Raw genomic sequence first — 20,401 nt, 5'->3', positions numbered from 1 at the left:
TTTTTTGGTGTTTGTATTTTGAGAGAAAAAGGCCCGATTAGCATTTAAATTAAGCCCACTGAAGGCACCACTCTCATGGTGGCTCAGACTACTAAATGTTTCCAGAAGAGGCCACTAGGTGTCAGGATTTATTGGAAGATGTTTTTCTGCAAGATACTATCACTTAGTGGCCAATGCCACCCTTTTTTTGACATGTACTATGTGAGCACAACACATTTCACCATGACCCTGGGTGAATTCTTTCTGCCAAGCCCTCCGGTTCCTATTACACTCTGCACCAACACGTCACGGCATCTGTATGCGTGTCTGAAAAGGTCATTGGACACCAAAATGGAGTATTGTGTTTCTTCGTGGCATTTCTGTGCCTTTCCGTCACATCGTAAAAAAGCTACTTGGCTGGATGCTCGAAGTGCCATGGTGTCTGAATGTTTATCTATAGGCATAAGTTGGCTGTGGCAGCTGGTCTTTTAATAGCAGGGATTGCAGTTATCTTCCGTCACTACTTGGGGCTTGTGTGACTGTCTCTGAAGATGAACATGTCTTTAGGGGTGTTGACCCATTAATGTCCCTTTATGGCAATGACTGAGCAATATTATGTTTGTTTAAAATATATTAAGAGACGTCATTGTAAAATATGCCAACAGCGTACATGCCCAACCTGTTTCCTGTCCTTAATTTAAGAGGCAAATATTGTCTGACATGCTAGCCTTAGTAAGCAGGTGCACCATGCATGTAGTAGTTGCTGTGTGTGTCTGAATGTGCATGGCCTACATCTGTAGACCACGTTTATTTGTGGAAGTTTGTGCAGCCGTGCGTGTTAATGAATCTGTGAGTCAGCTTTCATCTCCACTCTCAGTTGAGTCGGACAGAAGCTGGGGCCGGCTCCAGGGCAGAGTCACTGTGAAGAAGTAAAGCAGAGTAAAAATAGAGCGGAGACAACAGGAATATTATTTTTATAAGAACATCGGGAGAGGTGAAAGTGTGCTGGAGGTGAAGACATGCATTTAAAAGAAAAAGCCATCGTGCGCACAAGTGGACACGCAAAGACTCAAACAACACAACAGTGGCACGCGCATTATGTAAGCGGTGGGTCTCAGCTTGTGTCATGCCCTGGGCAATTATTCAGTTGAGAGGACATCTCCCATCAAGTCTACTTAATCTAAGAGGGCTTATTGACTCCCTGCAGGCACCAGGGGGCTCTAGAGCTCTAGCAAAATGGAAATGTCTCGTGTCTATTTGCAGATGTGCAGCAGCAAGATGGAATTAGTTTATCTCCCAGTGACAATATGTGAGAGGTGGTCTTGTGGTAGTTAAGTTAGAGAGATGTGGTCAAGGTTGTTTGTGTGTAAGAGTCAAAATCAAGTGCTCTTGAAATGGGTATAAAATTCCCTGATAAAACCTGATTGTTATTAACCCATCAGTCAAATTCACAAGTACATTTTATGGTAAGATAGTTTTGCATTGCAGTAGAATGTACAGTGTCCTATTAAATTGGCCCCTTGGGGTTTATATATATATATATATGTACACAGTTATTTAAAAGTATGTAATATATATATATAGGAATGTATAACATTTCAACATTGTACATCTCTGATTTAATTGTTTTCACAGTGTTATCATATTATTTAAAAGTTCACCATATCCGTCCATGGGATACATTTTTGAAAAATATTATTATATAATTATTTTTGTAATTAAAAAATAATTTGATCCTGTTTTTACTATCCAGGCTTTGTGTAGGTTTGAACCCAAAAATGGTCTCTTTGCACACCCACACTCTGCCTACGTTTCAACATGATGGATGGTGTTAATCCTGAATGGTAACAGATGATTTATATTACAGTATCTAACACAATGCCTAAGATGGATAAAACTTAAAGAGAGTTATGTTGATTCACCTTAGATGTGGTGAAACCTAATGCCACTGGAGGCAGCCTTGAGGGCAGACTGAGGGACGGGATGAGGCAGTCCCCACATGGAAGTCTGTCTTTGGGGCCCAGAGTTGGGGAGATTATTCTTCGGTGTCTAGACAACCATAGGGCGAGGGGAAAGTCATGGAGAGAGAGGCTGGAAGTACAGAGCTGGGGGAGGTATTTTATATCTTAGGCTATTCTGCGTCATATATGTGGATGGACATTAGCATTTGAAGGTCTTGGCTGTTCTCAATGAAAAAAGCTCACTTTGTTCTACCATCTGATAGGATCCCCTTTTGACTGGCTGTGATTAAGGTTCAATGCCTGATAGATTTGGAGGAAGAAACGCTTCTGTCTGCTCCGGAGTTACATTTCAGAGCCCTTACTAGGATCAATTTAAATGACTAAGTGGAATGTATTCACCACATTCCTGGACAAAGATGGTATAGAAACCCTATCCATAATATGGGTTTGGAATACCATGAGTACCATTTGTAGTTTTGGTGTATATCAGTGTCGGTGCTTCTAACTTCTTCCTTTTTAAGAAATTGTTAATTTAGCAAACTTTAAATACTGCTCCCCTTGCACTTTATTTAAAGCCTGAGAAAATTCCCCATAAATCAAGAGCTGTTAGTCAAAGGCAATATGTGTAAGATGAGCTGTTCTGACTTTATACAAGTTGGACATTTCCTTCAAAATGCAGCTATTTGGCCTTGTTTTATCTATAGATATAAGGACAATTATTCAATTAAAAAAAGAGAAAACAGATTAATAGTTACAGTAAAAATCTGATTGAGTTTTACCCTTCAGGTCCACGGCTGGGAAAGCTTCTCTGTGTCATAATGTGCAATGACCCACTATATAATTATAAAAACTAGGACAGGAGGCATTTTTTTTAATAAGTGAAGCAACATGGGACCACCAAAGATCAAATATCTCACTTATCCTCCCCTTGGTTTACACTATAGAAAGAGGGCACCTGTGAAACTAGACTCATCGGGGTCTTTTTAATGTAGTTGGAGGATATTAGCTTAATCAGATCCCTTCTGGTACACCAGATTAAAGTAATCTTATTAACGTAACTGGATAATTATCATTTTCTATGATAAACACTGCACTCAGGAGGTAAGTAGCAGATAGAGGTACACGTTCAAACACACACAGACACACAAAGCCTACATATGATCATAATCTAAATTGCATTACATTTCTTTCAAAAACTTGATACAAACATCCATTCCCCTTTATGTTCTTTATAAATATAAGTAGCATGTTACATACGTGATACAAATATGTTGAACCCTAAGCCCCTGCCTATGGAATATGAGTCCATGTGCCATAATGTCAACTTGAAGTGTCCTCGCTCTTCCTGTCCCATCTCTTCAGTATCTCCCTCTGGCTCAGTAGCAACGTAATGGCATTAGCACAATCCTCTGAGCTGCACAGGTTATTTTAGGATTGTACAGTGCAGACAATCTAATGAGAGTGACAAGAGAAAAACAATGATACAGAGAGATGGTTGCTGTTGATATGAGAGTTATGTATCGGCCTATTTAATGTTCTGCATTTAGGCTCAGTCGAGTCAGAACTGCAGTTTCAACAGCATGTTCAAAAACCTAGAGTGTTGTGTTTGTGTACGACAGAGACACAATCAGACCAGGGATAAAGGAGAGGCATGCATAGAGCCAAGGTGCCATGTGGCATGAGAAAACCGTTTGAGTTTGGCCCAGGTTTGCTTACTCCCCCTCCGCAAACCCAGGCTGGAGGGCAGGAGAGGCGAGGGAGTTAGAGTTTCATGCACTGCTCTGTTCCCAGCTCATTGTCCTTGCTGCTGCACGACTGCCAGAAACGTCAGGTGCCTACTCACCTGTCTTCTTGTCATGACACTTTTTTCACATCAATGGGAGACTTTTACCATCATTTGAGAAATGGAAACCTAGATAGTCAACTCAAATAGGTTTTTGATTCCCCATATCACAGATGTACCATAGGGTGCATTTAAATCCGATTTGGAGAGGTAACATTTTCAAAAACAACACCTTTAAGTGGTCCGTCTCACATGATATGTGGAATAGTTGTTCTGTGTGCAGAAGAGACATCATAAAAACGCATTATGCTTAGAGAATCAATATGCCAAAATGATGCACAGATTGTGATGTGAAAAAATTGGCAATGAGGATGTCAAGCTTTCAGGTTTCTGCAACAGAGCATGAGCCAAACAAACTCCTATCCAACATATAACCTGGAAAAAGGACAAGAACCAAAACTGAAGCACATCATGTGATATGAGAAGGAAATAAACACAGGAGGAGAGAGACGTGAGGAGATAGTGGATAGTTGCATTGCATGATGTGTGTGATGATGTCAGTATCGTCATATTTCCACTGGGCACTGTCTGAGCAGGCTGCTTTCTAAAAAGGCAGATAAAGGGTGCTCAAAACTGCGTGCCGGGCTTTAGTTGCATAACAGACCATATGTTGATAGCATGGTTTATGTAGGCAAGCCATCGTGTTTATCTGCTTGTAAGTAAAAACATGAGAGGGAGGGAGCGATGTGGAGAGAGATGGTAGCAGGCGGAGGGGGCGTTTATCTTCTCACTAGCTCATGGCCAGAGAGCGCAGTGGCACTGGGCTGCTGAACCTCTCTGTTTGTCGTTAGAGCACCGTCTTTACTATTTCCAGTTCCACCCTGCGGCTATTACGCGCTGAACCTGGACTAACGTTACATCTTTCCTTTTGACCAACTCGGTATGTATTAGTCCTCATATCCTGCCGCAGAGGACGCCATCGTGTGAGGACCCGCACAGACCTGCAGGTAAGCTGTGCTTGTGTGGGTAACATGGAATTTATAACAGCGGTGGAGAGGCTCCTATGCGGCGGTGCTTTGCGCAGTGACCCACGAGTGACGTCTCTACCTGAGCCATGGTCCCCGTCTGTTCGGGTTTACATCGACTAATGTAACACTTCACATTTCACCTGTTCCGTGGTACTGCTTAGATTGTGTGTTTTGTTACCAGGAAGAGCGTTTTATATCTTTCCTCCTGTCGGTTGAACCCACTGTTGTGGCTTCGTGCTGTTGGGAGGGTAACGTGCGCAGTAACGCCGTTACTGCTCTTCGTGACCAGCAGCGAATAACGTCATCCTATCCTATGATTGTAAAACTAACCCTCTATCTAAGTGAATATTTATTAAATACAGACAAATGTAGAACTCTATATTTTAGCTTACTTCTACCAACGTTACCTTTCGACTAAACTTAATTATTAACTTAAATTAATTAAGATACAATACTCTCGTCTCGTTACGTTAACTTGGTAGGCTAGTTAGCTACGGATAGCTCACTTAAAAATCACTTGTATCAGGGTGTTATGTAGCCAATAGGATCTATAATGGAAAAGGCTATTACTGCGCATTTGACGCTGAAATTGAACATTTTATTCAGTTCTATGGGGATTATAGTAATATATTTTAAAATGCCTAGTTTGCGTGACACATGATGCACATCGGCCATGCGATTAAACCAGTCCCTTAAGGCGTTTCATTAACATTAGCATGTCAAAACTGAATTCAAATATCCCAGGAAATGGAAAAGGCGTGTCCCTCCAGAAAGTGGGGAAAACTTTGGTGAAATGGCAACAAGTGGGGCTCTATTTCGGCTGGCAGGTGCGCAGCTTGTTGTCTGTGTTTGTGTGTGTTTACACTGTAGTCCTATTTAACAGGAGTAGTTCAACACACCTCAACATGAAGGTAGGGTTAGAAGATCTGGATTCACCTGTTCCTCATCAGGGGTTGAACCTGACTCTCATCGAGAGCTGCTCCAAAGTGTTTCTGGATGTAATGCAGAGTCCTGCCATAAGATCCCAATTTAAAAGAAAAACAGCACACCCTACACCACTGACAAGAGAAAAAGGCCCTATCTAATGTGAAGCAGCTCAAGAGAGATTTATTGGCTGCTTTGATAGTGTTCCCAGGGAAGATGGCTTTTTTTTAAAGGTTAAAATGGTGTAACAGTACACAGGATGATCCAGAACTGCATTATGGTATTACGAGCCTATAAATGTCCTACTTTTTAAGTCTTATCCGTTAAAAAAGTGATTATTCATTCATATGTTGGGCAAGATACTATTTAACTGGCAGTATAGTAAGAAAAAATACCTCCCATTTTAACAGCAGACATAACACACTTCCAAGAACAGACAGTCCAGTACTCCCAGAGAAGTGGAAAATAAACCATAAATCAAGAGAAAGGTGAAGTACTAAACCACAGAGCACTAGACCTGATCTGTCCCTAAGCTCTTTTATGGCACCAGATCTTTTTGGCTGGGTATACCAGGTCATAATTACATTTTTATGAAGTTGTAAATATGCACCAAGGACTTGTGGATGTATGTACAAGAACATCATTTATTGTTTATATAAATATCATCCACTACCTAACAGTATGCATTATTGATTGTTGTTATAGAGTTGTACGTTTGCAACAAGGGCATTGATGTACAAGATACTAATTTATTTTTTATATACAATCCACCACTTAACACAGCAGTGGTTTTATTGCATCCAGCTGTGACGAAGTGAGAGTCTCTGGTTGAAGTGGACCTGTGGTTTACTCCCCCAATCTGGTTATGCCTGTAATCTCTTTCCTGAAAGTGTTTTGTGGCTCAACACAGTTTAGCAGCTGTTTCATTTAGTCACCAGACCTTTATATCTGTCAGGGTGTGTTTCTTGGAATGTGTGCGGACTAATTTGAAGTTCTGAAAACACTTATTCATATACTAAATATGTGTAGACATGTTTGAGAAGGTACACTTTATTTACATGCTCATGGTCCTATCATATGACAGTATTTGTAGCATCTGTGTGTGTGTGTGTGTGTGTGTGTGTGTGGTGTGTGTGTGTGTGTGTGTGTGTGTGTGTGTGTGTGTGTGTGTGTGTGTGTGTGTGTGTGTGTGTGATGTGTGTGTGTGTGTGTGTGTGTGTGTGTGTGTGTGTGTGTGTGTGTGTGTGTGTGTGTGTGTGTGTGTGTGTGTGTGTGTGTGTGTGTGTGTGTGTGTGTGTGTGTGTGTGTGTGTGTGGAGTCACAGAGCCGTTAAAGTGCCTCACCCTTAAAGGCTGACCTTCAGCCTTTGATCTGTGGCTTGCATGAAAGCGGAACATCAGCCAAAGATGTTGCGGGGCTCAGCACTTATAAGCTGGACATCCTCTTCGACTGGGGATCAAAAGCATCCTCGATTGGTTCTGTAGCCTCCTCTCTTCCGTAAGCATGACCCTGCTGTGTGGTCCGATACTCCAATGGAGTTTTGACACCCCCCGAGGCAGTGAAGCGCCACGAGAGAGGAACCTATAACAGTCGTTGGTTTGTGCTAAGAGCTAAATGGACAGCTTTAGTGTAAGGCAGATGTCTTGAAGTTGGATGACTGCCTGGAAAACTTCCTGCTGAATCTATAATGCATGTCGAGAGCTCATATATCTCCTCATATATAAATCAACTTCATTTAAAGTAGTATTAATATATTTTAATGTATTAGCCGTATTTAAAATAAGCAAGAAAATATGGTGGGAGCAGTCCATATGTTTTTTCAAGGTGTGGAATTTTGTAACGGTCAATCCTGCGACCTCCCCCACTACCAGCATACCACCATAACCGCACATACTCCCTCACCCATTTCCCCTCACTGTTTTTCTCTCTCTATCTCACGTACACACAAATTCACATACATACACTGCTTTTACAGTCTCACCTCTCTCTACGTAGCACAGTACAAACAAGTTACACATCTGTATGGCAAGTAATACTTAACTGCTCTGTTAGACTGAGAAGCCGTTGCTGTGCAGAGGTCCACAGTGACGAACAGCTCTACTGGTTTAGTCCAGTCTCCTTTTTCTTTCTGTCCAATTTTACAATGAAGAAACCCCTTTGCAGCAACCCTCTGGCCCTGTAATCTGATTCTAAATATCAAATTATTGGTCTTATTGTTGTTGAGAGACTTGTATCTTTTCTTATTTTCCTCTGCACTTTTCTTCCCCATCGTCATCGCAAGCAAGCTTTCCTTCTTAGCTGAGGGCCTCTCAAATCATCCCTGACTTTGACTGTTAAATCCTGCTCATCAGAGCGCAACCTTGACATTGGATACCATGAGCCAACTCAGGTATTGGACACTCTGACACACAGCAGCATGTTTCCTCACATATACTGATGGAGACCATGGCTGCTAGCATCGATGGCAATGATGGTCAGTAAGTAGACTTCCTCGGTCCAGACTGAAATATCTCAAAAATTACTGAATCGATTGTCATTAAATGCAGGACAGACATCTGTTGTTCCCGAAGCATGAATCGTACTGACTCTTGTCATCGCCTGAACATTTGTGGCAGTTTTTTTAGTGAAATGTCTCATCAACTGTAAGAAGTTGTTTCTTTTCATGAGATTTCATGTTCATTTCCATGTAAATTTGTAACAAGTCTGTTGACCACTCGACTTTCTCAGTCTCCGCTGTACTTTTTTGTCTGCTGCTAAGTATCAAATGTGCAAAACCTAGCACTCTAAACTAATATTGTGAACATGGTAAACACTCCCTGCTAAATGTAAGTGTGTTAGCAATTTCATTGTGGGCATGTAACCAGGCCAATGTTAGCATTTAGCTCAAAGCCCTGCTGTGCCTATCCCCACAGAGCTGCTGGCATGCCTGGGTAGACCTGAGTTTCTCTAGAGGAGGAAAAAACATGTTTTTCTACAAAACCCTACAAAACTTATAAACTAAGTAATAATAAGTAAACATGATTCAAAATATCACCAGACATTCAAATGCTATCTTTCAGCAAATGACAGTTTTCCATACTATGTGCTTTAGACATGTGCGTATTAGATCAGTCTTTGTTGAATAGACACAGATCTTTCTGTCTACAAGCAGACTTCTGTTTGCTCATGGAAATATTCACTCACATGGCTGAAAATATTGCACTCCCCGGATGTCTAAAATCTGGCATACAGAAGAGAGAGAGAGAAAACATTTGCAAAAAAGATTCTCCAAAAACGTTGCTCCCTCTGCCTGGTTGCTTTGTAATGTAATGTAGCTGGACGTAACACCAGCATAGACATGACATCAGTACCGCAACAATTAGTAACAGCTGCTGTTGTACTGACTCATGTAATGATATAACCAACACTGAGTTTATAATCATCTTCAGGTCGATTCTGGCTTCTGTAGTATTGGATATTTTTGCATGGGCATTTCCTGTTCTGGACAAAGAACATATTGTGTTAGAGAGAGCGACGACATCTGCACAACATGTGCATCCCAGTGTCATACAGAGTAAGTTGTCCCTCTGCCCCGAGGGGTTGAAAATGATAAAAATGATCCCATCTCCCCCCGGATAGACACAGAGGAACATGCTGTTGTATTTTGAGAGTGTGCGTATGTGTCTGTATTTTACTCCCTGTGCCTTGTGGGATCTGCTACGATGTACTGAGAGCATGCAGACTTATATTCAAAACCAGCTGATTAAACTAATCTTGTCTTTGTAGTGTTGGGTAGGAATTAGATACAACAACAAATAATGGTGAGATGTTCCTGGCCTGTAATTCAGTCTGCTTAGAGAAGCTGCCAATCAGCCTAAATGTAATCCTTTTGTATTACTTCCAATGGAAACTTGTAGTCAAACCGTCTAAATCCAGTCAAGAAAAACATTTTTGCTGCTGTGTGTGGGTTTATGGAGATGAGATTAATCCTGACAGAGTCATGAATCTCTACCACCTCCCTTCAAACACATACACATAAAATGACGCATGCTGGATTACGTTTTATCAAGATAGTAGTATGTTTACTACAAGGCATTTCTCAATAGACAGTTTGTTAATCCCTGGCTGCCGTAGACTACGCACCTGCCAGTTAACCTCAGAGGAAAGGTGAAGCAGGCTTAGATTCTCCGCATGCCTTCCTGGACATACTGCCATATCTTCGTTTAGATCAAAACAACCCTGTTAAACCTGCAACATAGTTTTCCTCGTGACTCCTATTTTTCCTCAAATATTTAGCTTTTTAGTTTCTGTCAGTTTATATAAACTAGCTTTCTCCAGATTTACAGCCCTCACCACTTCTCTGATTCTTGATTTTCTCAGAGAGTCCCTTAACTCTCATCTCTGTAACCTCTTCTGTCAGCTAAATTACTAATCCTCCATCTTCTGGGCCCCTTCCATCCCTGTCTTTCCCCTATCCTTTCTGTGAGCGCACTCATTTTTCTAATCTCCTTATCTTACATCCACCTTATCTGCCTATCTTCCGGGCCCTCTTTCAACTCTTACCCAGGAGCATGATGTAGAGCTGTGTGGAAACAACTCCAGTTAAATGGGGGACAAGAAGAAAAGAAAGAAAAAGGAAAAACGGTGATTAATCAGCGGTTGAATTGGCCAGCAGCCGACTAGACTGAGCATAGAAGAGGCGGTTTGGACAGGAAGGAAAATAAACAGTGAGGCTACTGTGAGTGGGTGGAGATTGAGATATACTACCACTTATATTACTGTACTCAGGACCAGTTTTTCTATTACACCTAGTAAATACATTTTAAAAAACAATGATTGCAAGCTAAAAAAAAGAGATTGTGTTGCAATATCATCTCACATACCTACAATATGCTCTGTGACTTCCTGCTTGGTGCACACACACACACAAACACCTACTTAAACACGTTTTTTTTCCATACACTCACACATATTACTCACATCTTACAAGAGTATGAAATGCACATGCCCACCGTGTGCGCAGCTGAAGTCATTTCCCACTACACACTGCAGCTGTGAATAGACCCTAGGTGAGTCATACGCAGCAGCAGAATAAATTCTTCCATAGGCACTGATTTCTATCTTCTGTACCTTTCCTACTAATGTTTCAGATGGAGTTTCAGTAGTTTCCTTACTGCTCCCATGGTAATCTCCCTCTGTGAGTCATAGACAGATACTGGTGTGAACAAGGGAGGTTTATGTAAGACAGAGGCCCAAATAGTAAAAGAAAAGGGGAGTTTTTTTGATAAGAGGTGCATGTTGAGGGTATGCGCCTGGCAGCTGTTTATCTAGATGACTCGTTGGATTGTGTAATCCTCAAGGGCCTCGGGGGTCTCTCCGTGTCGCTGGGTCCTCTGAGCTTCACCACAGTCGCTGCTACAGCTGTCAACTCCTGGCATCTATGACTCAAAAATAACTGAAAAACTCCAATACTGAACACTTGGGAGGAGAAGGAAACTGATAATCATCCAAAGAACATTTCATGGCGGAGATAGTGCGGAAAAAAGTGAATGTGTCCATCTGCGCCTGAACGAAACCATCTGTGACTCCTTTTAGTTTATTCCTTTTCTTGGCTTGTTCATTCTGATGGTGCACTGTGTTATATAAGTTACAAGGTGACTCTTGCCTGTGTTTGTGTGTGACCGTCTGCATATGGGCCATGAAACCATAAACCTTACCACGTCCACCGTCGTCATGAAGTTTTACTTACCTGCCCTCTACAACAAGCTAAGATACCAACAATGTGTGTTTGAGCAGTTTGTTTTATTTAATGTCTTTCCTCTGTCAACAGCATCACAGTGTAAGGATGGTGTGACACTCAGACAGACAGAGGGAACAGTCACCGCTCTCCACTCACAGGCAGACCATGGCTCCCAAGTGTCTCCTTTTCCTGGGCTTCCTCCTCTCCTCCCTCCATCCTTCAGATACCCAGACCATCATTGGCTCTTCTTCTTCATTCTCTGCTCCGGACCTGCCTAATAATTCCTCTCCTCACCCTACAAAGCAGACTGCTGGACTCTGGCCTTCTTTGCCTCCCAGAGGGCGCACTGATGTGCCTATCAGAGCTACAGTCCAGGATAGACAGAAAAATACTAATGCAGTGCAACAGGGGCGAACAAGCCGTCCTACCCCACAGTTCACTCCTCCATTAGTATCTGCTTTATCCACGCAGAACCTCAGCAGTGGGCTAATTTTAACTCAACCCACTGCCTCCAGGCCCAGAACTGATACAGCTGGTTTAGCATTGAACGGGGCTTTTATAAAGGAAGATACTTCTACAAAAGGCTCAATTCCACCTTTGCCAACTTTCCCCTCTGCTGCTTTCACTGAGTCTGCAGGTGATAAGCCAGTGACAGCAGGAAATTCAGAAGAAGGGTCACCCAAAGAGACGGAGGATGAGGATTTAAACGGGCTGGGATCAGGTCATATTCCAACGGTAATGCCTGTGAAGGAGGAATCATCTGTTCCTCAGGCCACGGTTGAGGATGAAATGGCGCAGTATCAGCCACAGGCACAGACGGCAAACGCTTTTGATGTAGAAACACCACCAGAGGGAAGTCAGGCTATGAACCCTTACCTGCCTGTGCTTACAACAGCCGGTAAAATCTCCACAACGCCACAGACTGAGACAAGAGCCACCCCCTCCCCTGTGGTTACCCAGGCAACTATAGTATTAACAGGTGAGATATCAAATATATATATTTGATGATTCTAAGTGCTGTTGAGGTAAAATGATTTACACACAATTGTGTCTTATCCACCCTTTTGTAGGTAAACTGACAGAGAACACTCCTTCCACCGTGAGAGCTACTCCAAAGCAGGCTGCTGTGACACTACCCCAACCCACAACTACCACCACTGGCTCTAAACAGTCACGGACTGAAGAACAACAAACCACAACACAGCAAGTAACAACCACATCTACAAAAAATGTGCTTACTACAACACAGGAGGCAATGAGAAAACTCACCAAAACAACACTTCAACCCAACAAAATGGAACATCTGGGAAGAAATACATCTAGCGCAACTATACAGTCTTCAAGTACAGGTAAGATATTTATATATTTTACTACTATACTTGCCTCCTTTATCCTTGATGATTTAAAATTGAATTATGTATGCAGCTGGAACTTTTTTACTGGAAGACCCTGGAAAAGGCTTCAAAGGAGGGAACATTCAGAGGCACTTTTCCATGGAAAGTGGGGTGGTAGTTGTGTGGGATAGACACAGCGAGGGAAGAAAGTATGAGCAGGAGGTGAGAGGGAGGGTGGAGGAGGAGGGGGGCAGTCATGCAAAGAGATAGACAGGGGGAAAGTAAGGATCTGAGAAAGAGGCAGTTGGGAATGCAGATGAGAGAGTAGATGGGGTGGGTGAAAGTGTGATGGAAGAAAGGCATAGCAATTCAGGGAGTGGGGATGGAAATGAAAACCAGATGCACAGAGAAAGGGATGAAGTGAGTGGGGTTTAAAAGAGAGATGGAAAATAAAAAAAGTATGACACACGGAGGGCATAAGCCAGTCTCTTAGATACCATAAAAACAGCGTAATAATGACTTTTAAACAAGTCTTCACATAGATAATTTAAATGATGAATATCCTGCATCCATGGCAATACCTGTTTGTATTGAATGCAAATATCTGTCCACATTTATATCAGGGTCACAAACATATAACTGGGTGTCTATGGAGAATAATATATTTTTATTTCAACTTGTGGACATTTAAAGCAGTGTAAGCAGTGTGTTGAAGAAAATAAAAACTCAAGGGTAGCAGTAAGTGTATCCAGCTGTGAAATGTGATCAGCACATCTGGAATGTGTCTGGATCTTGCTCCTGTAAGAGGAAAAACAAAACGGGGTTTGAGGGAAGGAAGTAAAACATACCTTTTTACATAAATAAAGAAGTGTGTCTGTGATCTGTATGCAGTGCTCGCCTATGTGAAAGTGAAACATGTGTGTGTGTGATTGGAGGGACGGAGCTAGGGGGAGAGCCAGGAAGTGAAACACATGTTGGAGTGAGTCATTAGTCAGTGTGTCAGCTTTATGGGTGTCTTCTACACGGAGAGGACGTGCTTAACGTCCTCCAAGCGGCTGACTGCTTAAGTCATTTACCACTCATCATCGTGTTCCACCATCCATCAAGTTTTAAGGTTAAATGTTACTTTAGACATAATTCCCGATAGATAGCTGCGACTGTTTCTTAGGTCTGCATCATTAAGGTTATAGTCATTATCTTGTATGTCCTTGCTGTCTTCCTGTAATGTAGTAGTTGTTTTATTTCCATTATATTAATTTAGTGTTCTATATACTGAAGTGACAGTTGGAAAAAATGTATCTTGCTTCCAATAAGGTCGGGGAGATTTCTGCCTTGAACTTAAAGGGGCCCTATTATATTTTTTGTGGGTTTCCCTTTCCATTGAGTTTGTTGTATAGGTTTTTGTGCATGTAAATGGTCTGCAAAGGCTAAAATCCCAAAGTTCCCTGCAGAGGGAGTTTCTCTCCCACACACTCCCTGCCTGAAACACATCCATTGGACTCCTTTGTTTACTTCTATAACATGGTGACATCACAATGTAACACCACCCTTATATTAAATAGTGCTCCAAAACATTGTATGTGATAGGCAAAGGGGCGGGGCATCTATAAGCCATTGACCAATCACAACAGAGCCGTCCAGCTAACCATTAGAGCAGACTGGGCTCTGGTTTCAGACAGAGGGTGAAAAGAGGTGCTGCAGCACTGGCAGTATGAGAAAGACCTTTTTAAACATTAAAAGCACGAAACATGTCACAGTAGAGGCACAAAGTACAAATATGTTAAATTAATATAAATAAAACCTTAAAGTATTGCAGTATACCATATTGCACTCGCTCAATATGTTTTTTTTGCTTTTTGTTATCTTTACATATGAATATTTCACAAAGGGCTCAGTGATGAATGGCCCTATGATTATAATGCTGTGGGTGTTTCCAGAGTTTTACAAAAGGATTAGGTGCAGTGCCTTGAACAAACAGAAGTATGCGTGTGCATGCACAAAATGAAAGAGAGACATGAAGACATAATCAGACGTCAAATTGTCAAGGTGTTGTTCCTTGAGGTAGTCATGCATTGAGAAATAATTTTTTAGGAGGGTTTCCGTGACTGCTTTGTGGCACTGTTGTGTCTTTTGTTGTTACGTAATGTAGATCCTCCTGTTAATTATATAATCTCATCCAATTTAACCACACAATTACTTTTCAGTAATCCTGAGGAGTTTAGCTCAACATAATGTATTATGAATTCAATGTGCACAATGTGGTGGCATAGTGTACAAATCATACTGAGATTTAAGACAGCTTCTACAGGATCTTCCCCACCTAATTTTATTTTTTCAATACTCTAATGTAAATGACATTAGACTGTATGTGTTAACATTGTTCTTATATTTCATGCTACTAATATTTGATGTTAGTCCTCAATTGTTTTTATTACCTGTGAAGTTTTATGTGACTTATTTATCTATCATTTAATCATTCTCCATCAATTCTGCTCACACAAAGAGGCACTGTTTTTGGTTTAGCTCTGCTATTTCAAAGCCATGTTTTTGGATGCAATGATACAGCTGATGAGTAACTTTACAAAGATCTGATACCTAAACCAAAAACGAAAAGGAAGACATTTACATTTTAAAAGATTTCTTAAATAAAAATTATTGAGTGTGCAGGTCTGATACTGGGCTTATTTTATTAGACTGCGTCTTCATACTTATAAATAGATCTGGGACAATGTGTCTGCAAACCCATTAAGTTACATTGAGAACTGCAAGATGGTCCTAGCTCATGACTTGTGATGGTGAGCTACACCCCTCTAGTGGTTCTGAATAGTATTGTATGTACTGTTATACTATTGCTCTGCTTTTCAGATAAATGGCATTTTAAAAGGTTTTCTTGAAAATCCAATCTCTCTTTCTCTTTTTGTAGGGACCTCCACTGGTGTCATGCGAACAAGACTAAGCCCCACATTTCAGGCTGATATTGTTAAGAGGAACCGCTCCGTTCTCCTTGGACAACCAGCTCCACACACTACCTCTAACCCAGCCCCATCCCCCAGCCACAGCCCCTCCTCTAACGGCACACTTCTCTACTGGGGTGATCTGAGCCGGACGCTGGCATTCGCCTGGGAGCTGCATGTCTACGGCTCCGTGAGCCTCTTCCTCCTCCTGTTTGCTGGAGCGGCTCTCGGCCTCACCCTGTCCCCCGGCGCAAACTGTCCTCATCGGGGGGCTCTTGCACTGGCCAATGCACTTTTGTTTCTCGCTGGAGGCCTCAGGGCGGCTCTCTTTCTGATGGACCCCTATGGCACCAGGAAGTTCCTGCCTCGCCCCGCGGTTACTGCCCTCTATAACCTGCCTCTCCACCTGCTGGTGTGGGCACAGGCTGCCCTGGCACTGCTGGCTTTGAGGGTGGCAGGAGTGAGTGTGTTACCTTCCTCTTTGGAGCGTCCCCCTCTGGTGGCGGTGCTGGCTGTGTTGCAGTGCACCCTGCTGCTGGCCGCTGATCTGCTGTCCCCAGCCCTGTCCCCTGTGGTGCCCGTCACCCTGCAGGTCCTGGCCTTGTGCTGGGGCCTAGCTCTCTGTCTGGGCTTCCTATGCTATGTGTTTCCCCGTGTACGCTGCCCTACCATACCCCACCATGGAGTTCCTGAAGAGGCCAGGAGGAAGGCTTGGACAGGAAGCAGGAGGACAGGGGTGATCCTGGGGAGAGTGCTGGCAGTGTGTGCAGTCCTGGGAGCCCTGTGCTGTGGGCTGCATGTCCATGCCACCTTATGGCTCTATGGACTGCTAGGGGACTGGACGCGCTTCAACTGGGGTTGGTGGCTGGTGCACTTCTGGGCCCGGCTCCTTGAGCTGGCCTGGGGATTCTCCCTCCTCCTCCTGGGCTCCTGGGTGTTCTGGAGGCCGCAAGGTTGCCATGGAAGAGAGGAGGGGGGACCGGATGGCAGGGCAGCAGGAGACTTGCCATCCCCTGGCCAATCTACAAGCTCCTCTCAAAGACACACCTGCTGGTCCAAGATAGTCCAGAGCCTGAGGGGGAAGCCCTGTAAAAAGTCTGACAGTAATGGGGTGGGAGGAGGAGGAAGTGGAGGAGGAAGTGGAGGAGGAGGAGGAGGAGGAGGAGGAGGAGGAGGGGGACCAGGGGAGTTGCCTAACAACTGGGCTGGTCAGGAGCGTCCTGGAGCTGACATCAGCAAGAGTCTGATCAGGAACCAGAACCACGAGCAGGCCACGGCCCAGCCACGCTGCGTCAAAGACAGCAACAGGGGACGCAACCATAGGGGCCACTCTGCGGAGCGGGGCCATTCTGCGGAGCGGGGCCATTCTGCGGAGCGGGGCCTCTCTGCTGAGCGGGTCCTCTCTGATGGCTCCACAGGTTCCCTGCTCAGACTGCAGGCGCTGGGCCGGCCCCCTCAGCGCTCTGTGAGCGGCAGCCTGGATCTGGAGGGGGACACTACACTGTCTCTTTACGAGTTCGACCTGCGGCCCCCATCACCTATTGACCTGACCCGCAGCATAGACGAGGCGCTGCACAGGGAGTACCTGCTCGGAGGAGGAAGCTTGTTTCACCCTTTTGCCCAAGCCTCACAGTGCCCCTCCCCGGGGTCAGGGGTCAGTCAGGGTCCCTGGCTCCGCAGGAACAGTGATCCTCAGATGCTTTCTGATAGCAGCGAGGCGACAGAGTCTTCGATGCCACTAGGGGGCAGCGTGCTCAGCAGTGTCCCCAGCAGGCAGGTGACTGCTCCCCCCACGCCCTCCCACCAGGGTAACAGGTGGCCTGGGAACGCGATGGGAAGCGTCCCCTCATCAGTGTCCTGCCCTGTGTCACTTCGTCCCTCCAGAACGTCAACAGAGAATCTGGGGGAGGACGGAGTGGACGACACGCGTCCGTTCATCACCCCAGACTCAGAGAGGGTGCAGGGGAGGGCTGGGAGGCCGGCGGGGTCGCGGAGTTACCTGGAGGTCAGCCGACATGACGACTCTGCCAGTGTCAGCAGTGAAATCATTGATCTATGAACCAAACTTTGGACATGAGGACCAATTACCACACATTAAACACCCATTTAACAAAAACTTTTCCTGATCAAGACTTCATACAAATTGGGAACATTTGATCATTGCCTAAGAATGAATCATTTTTAGAAAAGGGAAACTATTCAAAAGTGTCTCTTGGTGATGACCTTAAAGGATATCACCTAGTTGCCTTTTATCTTGTTAAAGGATTTAACATCTGTGTTTGGGAAAAAATATATGTTATACCTTTACTCTGGGAGTAAAATTGGAAATATAGCACAGATAAACATCACGGCACACTCATCTTTCTTTCTCTCTCTCACACACACACACACACACACACACGCACACATACACGCACGCACACCCACACAAAAACATATCTCCTTTGTTTTTATGTTATTCTCTCGGACACGCCTGCAAAGCACTGGTGTCGTCTCCAGTAAACCGAGAACAGACGCGCATTACAACAATTCCTTGATAGGATTTTTGCAGATCCCTACACGTAATGCGTGTGAAATGCGTAATAAATGTATTCTTCCCATGTCCGGGAACAACACTGAGAGGTTCAATACATTTCAAGGGTAGGAAACAAAGGCTCCAAGCATCTATAAGTCCCATTCCTATTGTTTTCGTGAAAACATTTCTGCATATCAACAATTGTGATTGCAATTGCAATTGTCATTGCCCGCATAGTTTATTTGCGGTCTCCCTTATTTGAAGTTGCTTTGTAATGTAAAGATGTGCCATACATAACCTTGGATGGTTCTGTGTTATTTTTATGGATCTATAAACCCATTATTTGGGTTAACTCTCACGAGCGTCTTGCCAGTATCATAGTGACTCAGCAACAGATCACTAAGCTCCTAATGTGCTGCTGTGTTCATCCAGTCTTCCTTCAATGCTGTTAAGCTGGTTACATTAAGAGGTACGACAACAAACATACAGATGCATGCTTGTTTGTGAAACTGTTGCTGAAGCTTTTAGCTGTAGCTGAACTGCACAATGAACATCAAGCATTGACCTGTGAGGTTAATGCATTTTATCTTGTCATTTTGCTGTAGGACCAAGCTTTTGCCAACAGTAGTTATTTACAATTAAAGCCTCTGACTGCATTTTTACGGGATTTGAAGAAAAATATTAAACATAATCACAATCCTACCAATTTAATTTAATTATTCAGACTTTTTGATATGTTAGTTAAAGAAGCAGTGTGTAGGAGCTATGGGGGGATCTATTGGCAAACATATAATGAGCCTGTCATACCTACAAAGGGAGTGGATCCTCTTCCGTGGAGTCCGCCAGGATTTTGCTTTTCTATGTTACCCAAAGACCATTATAGGTGCTTATACACACTTGAAAAGTAACAGTGAGCAGAGGGGTATTCCTTTGGTTTGCTATATGCCACGGCACCCTACACACTGCTCCTAAACGTCACACAGCTTTGCAGGGCTGCACCACATGAATCTCAGATCTCGTATAATAGACCTGACTCAATAACAGAGCACTTAACAGTAAGCCTGAGCACTAGACTAAAGTATTTTACTACTCGAGAAAAGATATCTTTCAAATATATCATGTATAAGCAACAATGTAAATATTGTTATTTTTGATGTCATGAATAAAGGTGTATTTGAAACATAGTTGTAGTTGCTACTGTGAAAGACAATCTAAAGAGTTATTGCTTATGTGTCCAAGCTGTGCAGACAGTTATGCTATTGCTATTTCAACATCAGATTTCCACCTGTTCAGTTAATACTTACCTTCAGAGGTCGTGTTCATGACTTTCTGAGTTTTGCTCAGATTATACTGACGCTGGTCTTGCTAAATGAATAACGGATGGCCGAGATCTGCAGGATTTTTAATTCTTCTATTTCTGTTGAATTACGACGTTGCAGAAAAAAGGAAAAACAGAGAGCACTTCAAATGGAACCATATTTAGTCAATGATTTATCTCAAACCTGTTTGGTGATCTTCAATATAGCCCCGTGGTTTCATCCTCAGTCTTGTATTTGAAAAGTTTTGTTCCAACATGAGATATGACGTATTTTGTTTTAAAAATGAGCCTCACAAAATCGTTATGTGAATGTTTTCTTGGGTTACTGTTGTGAATATTGAAACATTTCAAGAAGTGACATTTTTCCAAAGTGGATAAGTGTCATTTTGGAATAAAACTTAAATCATGCCTCTGTTTCTGATGAGTCCTATTCCATAACTTGTTTTTCCGGTTACCTCAGGGTGACTTTCAGTACCTCCCAGTGATACTTGACTTGTTTAGTATTTACATTACAACGGCCTTGTACATTCCATAAGATCAGTACTCGCTGTTACCGCTTTTACTCTATGAACAGGGCGGTACCTCCAGCAGTGTTGTTTCCTCACCAAAGCTGTACGTGCCATAGAAAATACATTCAATGTGCCCCCTCCAGTCTGTGGTCACAGTGCAGAAGTAAAGTGTTAGATTAATATGTTTACTTTGCTCATTGAACTCTTGTATTTCTTGCTGCATTTCATGTCTGCATTCAAATAAAAACGAGTAAACATGTTAGTATTGCTGTTTATTTTGTATGTAGGCTACTTCAGATATCGCATAATGGTAACCAGTGTTGGGTGTAACACGTTACAAAGTAACTGTAATAATATTACTTTTGTCGGTAACGGAG

The 20,401-nt window shown here is 43.0% G+C and overlaps 1 protein-coding gene across 2 annotated transcripts; it reads left to right on the top strand.

The window, feature by feature from the left end:
• Positions 1–4,387: 4,387 nt before the first annotated feature.
• On the top strand, positions 4,388–20,286 carry LOC117543086 (proline-rich transmembrane protein 3). 2 transcript variants are annotated; one of them, XM_034211143.1, is made up of 4 exons: positions 4,388–4,730; positions 11,485–12,373; positions 12,465–12,743; positions 15,652–20,286. In XM_034211143.1, the coding sequence occupies exons 2-4, from the start codon at positions 11,560–11,562 to the stop codon at positions 17,739–17,741; spliced, it is 3,183 nt and encodes a 1,060-aa protein (XP_034067034.1). In that variant the 5' UTR covers positions 4,388–4,730; positions 11,485–11,559; the 3' UTR covers positions 17,742–20,286. The 2 variants fall into 2 exon arrangements, with proteins under 2 accessions (XP_034067034.1, XP_034067035.1); XM_034211144.1 differs by lacking the exon at positions 4,388–4,730 and adding an exon at positions 6,950–8,064.
• The last annotated feature ends 115 nt before the right edge of the window (positions 20,287–20,401 follow it).

The sequence above is a fragment of the Gymnodraco acuticeps genome, unplaced genomic scaffold (genome assembly GCF_902827175.1).
Source record: "Gymnodraco acuticeps unplaced genomic scaffold, fGymAcu1.1, whole genome shotgun sequence".
Taxonomy (NCBI): domain Eukaryota; kingdom Metazoa; phylum Chordata; class Actinopteri; order Perciformes; family Bathydraconidae; genus Gymnodraco; species Gymnodraco acuticeps.
Note: the sequence above shows the minus strand (reverse complement) of the source record. Positions and strands in the feature narration are given on the sequence as shown.

Excerpts from the sequence above, each read along its gene's own strand:
- LOC117543086 (XM_034211143.1), top strand. The coding sequence starts at position 11,560 with ATGGCTCCCAAGTGTCTCCTTTTCCTGGGCTTCCTCCTCTCCTCCCTC. Across the intron at positions 12,374-12,464 it reads GGCAACTATAGTATTAACAG|GTAAACTGACAGAGAACACT; the intron begins GTGAGATATCAA and ends ACCCTTTTGTAG. Across the intron at positions 12,744-15,651 it reads TATACAGTCTTCAAGTACAG|GGACCTCCACTGGTGTCATG; the intron begins GTAAGATATTTA and ends CTCTTTTTGTAG.